Source organism: Littorina saxatilis, linkage group LG11 (assembly GCF_037325665.1).
Source record: "Littorina saxatilis isolate snail1 linkage group LG11, US_GU_Lsax_2.0, whole genome shotgun sequence".
NCBI lineage: Eukaryota > Metazoa > Mollusca > Gastropoda > Littorinimorpha > Littorinidae > Littorina > Littorina saxatilis.
The window spans coordinates 32105612-32114592 of NC_090255.1; the positions used below are offsets into that span (position 1 = coordinate 32105612).

General features: G+C 39.9%; 1 protein-coding gene across 1 annotated transcript; it reads right to left on the minus strand.

Moving 5' to 3' along the window:
* Positions 1 to 7435: 7435 nt before the first annotated feature.
* Positions 7436 to 8929, minus strand: LOC138980255 (uncharacterized). Its single transcript, XM_070353102.1, has one exon. The coding sequence runs from the start codon at positions 8912 to 8914 to the stop codon at positions 8018 to 8020; it is 897 nt and encodes a 298-aa protein (XP_070209203.1). The 5' UTR covers positions 8915 to 8929; the 3' UTR covers positions 7436 to 8017.
* Positions 8930 to 8981: the final 52 nt, after the last annotated feature.

An 8981-nucleotide genomic window follows, 5' to 3' on the forward strand; every position in this document is an offset into this window, starting at 1 on the left:
CCTTTGTACTGGCCATTGAATTGTTGGCATCAAAAATAAGACAGTGTAGACGTATTAAAGGAATCTCGTTATGGAACAATGTTGATATTGCAACTGTTACTAAAATTGCTCTGTATGCAGACGATATCACCCTTTTTTTAAAGGATGAGATTGATATGTATTATGCACTTGAAATAATGAATGACTTTTCTAGCTTTTCAGGCTTAAGGATACATAAGAGAAAGTCTGAGGCGATGTGGTTGGGTAGTAGAAAACATTGTGATGAAACATTTTATAATTTTGTTTGGAAGAAAAAGTTGAAGATTTTGGGTGTATATTTTTGTAATGATAAGAGTGCTTCTTTGGTAGAAGATAACTGGACTGGAAGAATAAGGAATATTAAGCGATTGATTTGTGCATGGGAGAAGCGAAATTTGAGCATTGTAGGGAAAATGTGTATTGTGAAAACGTTCTTAATTTCACAATTTGTGTATAATATGCAAGCGTTTGTATTACCTGACTGTGTTTTGAATGAAGTCAATACCTTATTGTTTAGATTTTTGTGGCAAAAAAGAGATTGTAATCGGAAGGCCTTTGAAAATGTGAAAAGAAGCGTTTTATGTTTTGAAATTGAAAAAGGTGGTTTGAAAATGATCGATATTAGGCAAATGCAAATTTCTTTTTTATTACAATGGGTTTCACAACTGACTACATCAAATGAAAATGATAATTGGAGTTTCACTCCATAGATTATGTATTTGCGTTTTGGAAAGCATTTTGAATGTTTCTTATCGAATGTAAACAGTGCAAGATTTAAAGGGTTAGACCTAGTGAAATCACACTTTTGAAAAGCAGTATTAAAATATTGGCTGGATAATAACCACTACGATCGTGGGACAGTCGGGCCGACTTTATTATGGAATAATGCATGCATAACGTATAGTAGCAAAGTTTTATTTTTTGAAAGTTGGATACAACGAGGTGTATTGGTATTAACTGACATTGTACGTTCGGGAGACATATTATCATATCAAGACATATGTGATTTGATTGGATATTCGCCAAACCGAATTCTTGAATATAATGTTGTAAAAGCTGCTGTGTCATTATTTATGAGGAAAAATGTTGTAAATATGACTGATGATGTTTGTATTACCTTACCACTGTTTAACGGCAAAAATGTGTTAAGTGCCAGAGAATATAGGAAAGAGATTATTAATATGAAAACAGATGTACCATGTTCCGGAGGATTTTGGAAGAGAAAGTTTAATGTAGAAATTGATGAACGATCTTGGATAGTTGCCTATCAGTCAACACAAGAGACTAGATTAAGAGTTTTACACTGGAAAATTATGCACAACATTTATCCGACCAACATTCTCCTGTGTAAAATGAAAGTAACGGAAACTAATAAATGTAATTACTGTTGTGATGTAACTGATTTCATTGAACACTTCTTTTTTGAATGCCCGGTTGTATACAAATTCTGGAAGTTTATTGAAGAATTTATTTTTCGTACTTTAGAAATTAAGATTGTTTTGAAAGTTAGTGATGTTTTATTTGGTATGCATTTTGTAATGGTGAAAAAGGCAACTATGTATAAATTAAACCACATTATCTTAATTGGAAAGATGTGTGTTAGTATATATATAAAAAAAAAACCATTCGTTTTTACCGTTGGAAAGTATTTTTAATAGGCAGTTACAGATAAGAAGCATTTTTGTGTGAGTGTTCTAAGAACAACCTTGCTGCCCTACACGCCACCAGGCGTGAAAGGCAGTAAGTAAGTAAGTTCTAAGAACAAAACGTTAAAAAAGTTAGCTTGTTGTACTCGATAAGTTGTATTTAATTCATTGTATGAGATATTGTTAATTGTTGTTATTTATTTGAATAAAAAATTTTGAAAAAAAAACAAAAACACATTGAGTGAGGAATAATCTCCCACTTGTACTCGAATATAAACCGGCACGGTTGGCCTAGTGGTAAGGCGTCCGCCCCGTGATCGGGAGGTCGTGGGTTCGAACCCCGGCCGGGTCATACCTGGTTTAAACAAGTTTATTCAATAAATTCCATTGGTACTATTACCGCATACATGAAATAAGGAACATGGAGCACAACAAGCTAGGCTTATAAGCGTACTCTTAAAAGCAAATGAAATTTGGCGGACGATTTTAATATAACAAATTTGAAATAATGTCAAAATAATAATGGTAAATTATGGTAGACAAACATGTAACAATAAAAGGAAAAAAAAAAAAAAACCCCAATGCTAAACTAACAACAGTACTCACACGCGCTCGCACACTCACTCGCACACACACGCATACAATGACTTCCACATGGTTGAAAATAGAATACTACCAGAACAAGGAAATGTAAACAGTACTGCACATGGTCGTTTCGAACATGGATGAGATAAATGCATTCATTATTCAAAACGTTTGCTTAATAAGATAAACCTGAATAACTGGTCAAATATCAATGCATTTTCGCTGTCTGACTTGTCTCTATTGCCATACAGAAAATCATCAGCGGTTAGCAAATCATAGCTGGGCAGTGTTGACAAGGTGACTTCACGTATTTGAAGAGATAAGGGGCAATGAAAAATATAGTGCTCCGCATTTTCAACACGATAACCACAAGTGCATGACGGGTCGGGAATTAAATGTCTGTCAAATAGATCACTATTTAGATTGCTGATCCTCAATCTCAGTCTGCAATGGGTCATACCTAAGACTTTAAAATTGGCAATCTAGTGGCTGCTCCGCTTGGCGTCTGGCATTATGGGGTTAGTGCTAGGACTGGTTGGTCCGGTGTCAGAATAATGTGACTGGGTGAGACATGAAGCCTGTGCTGCGACTTCTGTCTTGTGTGTGGCGCACGTTAAATGTCAAAGCAGCACCTCCCTGATATGGCCCTTCGTGGTCGGCTGGGCGTTAAGCAAACAAACAAACAAACAAAACTCGAATATAAGGCTCGAACTAAGTTAGTTGGTTTATTTGTTTGCTTGCTTGCCTGTTTGTTGTTTGCTAGGGTCCAGATACTATTGAATGCTCCGTTTTGTGCACGATTCAACGTTCAAACAACTAAAAAGTCTTGTTTGTTTGATGATTTACATTAGTTTGTTTGTTTACATGCTTATGCATTGACAAAGAGGATAAAACACGCTCAACAAAAACAACCCTCCCTCCGAGTTAGAAATCGTTTTCTTTGTTAATATCTTCGTGGGGTGGGTTATAATTATGAGCTCGTACTGTTGTGTTCATGATAACCGTTTATGCCTTTTTTCAAAAACAAATTTTCCGGAGAACATTAAAATCTACCATTATCCTCTCGCTGGGGGAACTGTGCAAATAATATACGGATATATGTCAGGCAAAAAACGAAAACAACAGGATGAAGCAGAACAACAACATAAACACGTCTCATAAAAATCCTGTCATCAAAGTCGGAGAGTAATTAAATATCAAATACTTGCCAAATATTTTGCTAACATTTACTGGGTTTAGCGTGTTGTCCGGGGTGTTCGCGCGCCGAGACATATAGATTGACAGATTTAAAGACAGACACGAACAGACAGACAGGCAGATACAAGGTTGTGCTCACACACTGTCACGTCGGTATACGCACGCACGCACACACACACGCATACAAACACACACACGCACGCATACACGCACGCACGCACGCACATACACACGAACACACACACGCACACACACATACATACACACATACACACACACACACACACACACATATGCATACATACATACACGCCACGCACGCAAACACCCACACACACACACCCACACACACACGCACGCACGTACGCACGCACATCCCACTGCCCATAACAAGCACAGACAGACAGTAGACAGAGAGTCAGACAGACAGACGGACAGACAGGCGCAAACGGACCAGCAAACACACTGACACACACGCAGAAAAATCATCTCAGACCCACAATGAGAAAAACAAGAAATTCCTCCGAGGTAGGAAAAACACCCCCGTCCTTACCATTCTGACTGCCACCAACTGAGAAGGTTATTTCCCTTTGACAATTAATATGTCCCTCTATAAGTCCTTGTAGAATCTTAATCCACCAACAACTCCCTAACCGTGTGTTTGACTAGTCCCAATTTTTGTAAGGACCGTCTCAGGAATGTATAGAACCTGTTCACCAAGTTTGGTGACGATCGGTCCGTTCATTCTTGAGATCTATATGCGAACACAAACAAACAAACAAACACATCGACCGAATCCTATACACACCAATAACTCCCTAACCGTGTGTTTGACTGGTCCCAATTTTTGTAAGGACCGTCTCAGCAATGTATAGAACCTGTTCACCACGTTTGGTGACGATCGGTCCGTTCATTCTTGAGATCTATATGCGAACACAAACAAACAAACAAACACATGGACCGAATCCTATACACACCCCGATACCGGGGGTGTAAAAATCCATTATCGCGTACACTACACGATCAACACAACCATCACTTCAGCGCTCCGGGCTCACCATTTGTTTACAATTTTAAGAATTGCTCTCCCTAATAATAACGCAATACAAAAACGTCCTTGTGAAACATCACTTGGTTCCGGAGTGCAGTAGTCGAGCCAGCAGATGACGAAGAAGGACAAGAAAGGGAAGAAGAAGAAGGGGGGGGGGGATGAGAGAGAGAGAGAGAGAGAGAGAGAGAGAGAGAGAGAGAGAGAGGGAGAGAGGGAGGGAGGGAGAGAGAGAGAGAGAGAGGGAGGGAGGGAGGGAGAGAGAGAGAGAGAGAGGGAGAGAGAGAGAGACTGAGAGAGAGAGGGAGAGAGAGAGAGTGTGAGAGAGAGAGAGAGGGAGAGAGAGAGATAGATAGAGAGAGAGAGATAGAGAGAGAGAGAGGGAGAGAGAGAGAGGGAGAGAGAGAGGGAGAGAGAGAGATAGAGAGAGAGAGATAGAGAGAGAGAGAGGGAGAGAGAGAGAGAGAGAGAGAGAGAGAGAGAGAGAGAGAGAGAGAGAAAGAGAGAGAGAGACAGACCCACAGACAGACAGATAGACAGACAAGACAGACACACAGACACATGCTATAGAACAAGTCAAAAGCTTTCGCACCCCGAACTAAATTTACACAGAGCCCAATGATATCGTAGAGCGTTTATGTGAAATACTACGGTAACACCTTGACCCGAAACGCTCTCTCGGTGCTATAGCCTATGAGTTCAACGGCCTTGGATGGCTCTTGCCAGTTGTCCTGCGTTTGGTTGGGTATGACTGCTGCAAGTCTAACTGGCCGCTTGTGTTTAAAAAATAGAGAAAGAAGAAAATCTACTTTATTCTGCAATATTTCGCGCAATTTTCTGTTTTTCCTGGTTTGCTCGCAGTGTTTGCTTTGATGAACGATTGATCCAGATTGTTATTGAGTCTTTTTACATTTATTTTCTGTTTGCCTGAATATTTTTGTTACTTTTGAGAAGTTTTTGTTCTGTCCTTCCTCGAAAAAGTGAAATAGTTTATTTGTGAATGTTTCTTTTTGTGAAAAGATTAAACGTAAAACAAAAAACCCACCATTCTTGTGTTTTTTGTTTTCTTTTTTAGTTTTTGATTTTGGAACGGAAGTCTATCAGCTGCGGATGGTTTTGTCTGTCCTCGATCTGTCTGTCTGTCTGTCTGTCTGTCCTCGATCTGTCTGTCTGTCTGTCCTCGATCTCTCTGTCTGTCTGTCTGTCTGTCTTTCTCTATCGCTGTCTCTGTTTCTTTCCAGATTGTTATTATTTCAACTAGTTCAGATTTTTTTGAAGTTTTTTTAATCTATCACCATCTACCAGCCAAGCAAGCAAACAACTGACCAACCAACGAACAAACAAACAAGTCAACCACGGTAAAAATCCATTTCTTTGGCGTATAGTATTCATTTTTCACACACGTCAATCCTCACCGAGGAGAAAGATTTGTGGCATTAATTTAGCTGCCGGGTCAGTGTCATTAGCTAAGCCATACCTAGCTGAAAAAACAACAACTATAGTTTAGATTATTTAGGAGGTCTTTATAAACATATATATAAAACCCATATTTGGACGGACAGACAGACTCCAGAACTGCATCCTTTAATGAAAGAAAACCCTTCCTCTGAGACATCATGAGTGATTACTATATTCTCTGAACAGCATTGCCCGGAGAGTTCGGTCTCCAACCTCAACTTCTGTAACGACCCTTTAATCCCAAATGTGTAAAAGCGGTTCTCAATAAATATCTTCTAAAATTAATGTTGACCGGCACTGGATTATTTCCTTGATGTCCCGTGGTGAGCACACTCAAACACACACACACACACGCGCGCGCACACACCCAGACAAACATTCACTAACACACACACGTATGCACGCACGCATGCACTCACCGTCACGCGCGCGCACACACACACACACAGTCACACACACACACACACACACACACACTATTACACGCACACAGTCACAGACACACACACACACACACACACACATGTACACACCCACATGTACTCACACACACACACACACACACAGAGTCACAGAAACACACACACACAGTCACAGAAACACACACACACACACAGACGCACACACACACGCACACAGACACGCACGCACACACACAGACGGAAATTGCTTGAAATATAGAACAAGGTAAAAACAACGATCCATGCACCCACCATCTACCAGCCAAGCAAGCAAACAACTGAACTACCAACTAACAAACAAACAAGTCAATCACGGCAAAAATCTATTTCTTAGGCGTATAGTGTTCATTTTTGACACACCTCACCAAGGAGATAAACCGGCATTTGTGGCATTAATTTAGCTACCGGGTGTCATTACTGAGCTAATAGCCACACCTAGCTGAATTAAGAGGAGATCTCACGCTTTTTCTTGGAGAGATATTGTCCATGGCTTGGTTAAAGAGATTTTGTATCTGCTTTCAATCTCTTCTTTTGGGAGTATTCTCGAACCGCACATGGCCCGAACATGTAGTGGAATTATTTCAATCCCTTGCATGTTCACAAAAGAGTAGCATATATTAATATCATTGTGTTCACTCAAGTATGTCTGTCTGTCTCAGTGTCAGGCTGTCTGTCTGGTTGTCAATTTAAAACAAAAAACAAATCAGTTTTCTATTAGAATATTTGTGAATGTAATGTTTTGTCAATAACAAACGTTCCAACAACCTACCTTTCTTGTTGTTTTATTCTTTCAGTTTTTTTATTAGATCATATCGGCAATGCGCGATGACGTAGGTGTTCCCATGCACGCGTGATGCGTCGGCCATCTTGGTAAGCAGCACTGCCAGACATGGTTGCTTGTGACAGTGAAAATTGCAAAGTTCAGTGGTACCACACGGCATGTGTTGGACTTGATCATTTGCCAGGGAAAGATGATGCTTGGTTTTGTCCAGCTTGCCTTGACATGTCACTTTAGCTTAGTGTAGCTGTCTGGGGGTTTTCTGTCAGTGTCATGCTGTTTGAGGTTATAAGACTGAGTGACTGCATATTTTGAAGTATGTATTTGCCTAACTGTGCAAGTCTTGCACACTTACTTGTTGTTTCATTTGTGTGCCAAATCTGAATTCACACACACACACACACACATTACAAATATTTGTTTGACTTTATAAACAAATGTGTTCTGTTTTTATTTTTTATTTTTGTACTGTGAGCACATGCACAGAAAAGTACAACATTGGAAAAAGAATGTGCAGCTGTCTACTAGTACTAGACTCATAGAATGTACATGCATGTGTATGTTATAATGATAATGTGACACAAAATAAATCTTTCTTGTGTCCCATACACATGACTTGAGCTGTTCATACATATGTGCCTGTTTTAGTGTTTGTTGGTGTGACTGTTACTTAATGTAAGCCATTTAAACTCTGAAAATAACAGAACAAATCACCATGTCTCTGCACATACAAGTCAGAGCACAACAAGAAAGTTGTAAACACAATTCTGATACAATGGGATGATTCCAGAATGCTATACACACACATCTTCAGAGTCAAACACAATCACACCACACTTGGACACATGTTGGTCAGGGCACAGCAAACAACCACTATTTTGTCGAGGAATGTTACATCCTCGCCTTCACAAGGCAGTATTAGATTGATGGGGATAGTACTACTCAGAATGGTATATTTCATTACAACATTGCCAATTACACGTTCAACATGGATCCTTAAATGTGCAATTTTCCTTGTCTGCTCAATGTCCTGGGAATGCATCTGACACTTTCCCCTAGTAAATGCAGGGATTTTCACCTCTGCACATGCAAGACCTACAATCTCCTCTATATCAAAGCCGCGATCTGCTAGCACTTTGTCTCCTGGTAACAGATGATTCAGAAATCCACTATTTTCTGTTATCATCTTATCACTTGCCTTCCCTCCCCACCCCTTCGACAGAAATGAAATAACCCCCTGTGGTGTTATGCCTATGAGATATTTCATGGTGTGGTTGTGTTTATAATTTGACCATGTCTCTGAGCGAGCCCTACAATTTGAAGGTTTTTCAATAAAAATTTCAAAGCATTCAATGATCACAGCAACATTTCTTCCAAAGGCCTCAATGAACTCATGTGGCATGCTGTCATGCAGAGACTGCCTATCTGGCCAGTGAATAAGTCCCACTAAGCGTTCATACAGAACATTCATGGTTTCCACAAAAGTGTTTGTCACAGTGGAGCGATGCAATCCAAACATGTATGCAATGTGCTGGACAGGGAGATTTAGACGCAACCTCATCAAAGTTATGAGCAGCATCTTGAACGGTGAAAGCACTCTCCTATTGCCCTGTGGGAGATGAGGCTGAACAAGGCCAAGAAGAACTGTTAGCATTGCAAAGCTCGGGAGACCTGTGTAGTACTTCACCATGTCATCATTGCCCTCAAATGCCTTCTGGTTCATTTGCTTTGCATCAAGCAATTCCTTCAAGGATTGATTTTCTTCTCTGAGACAATTAACTTCATCATTC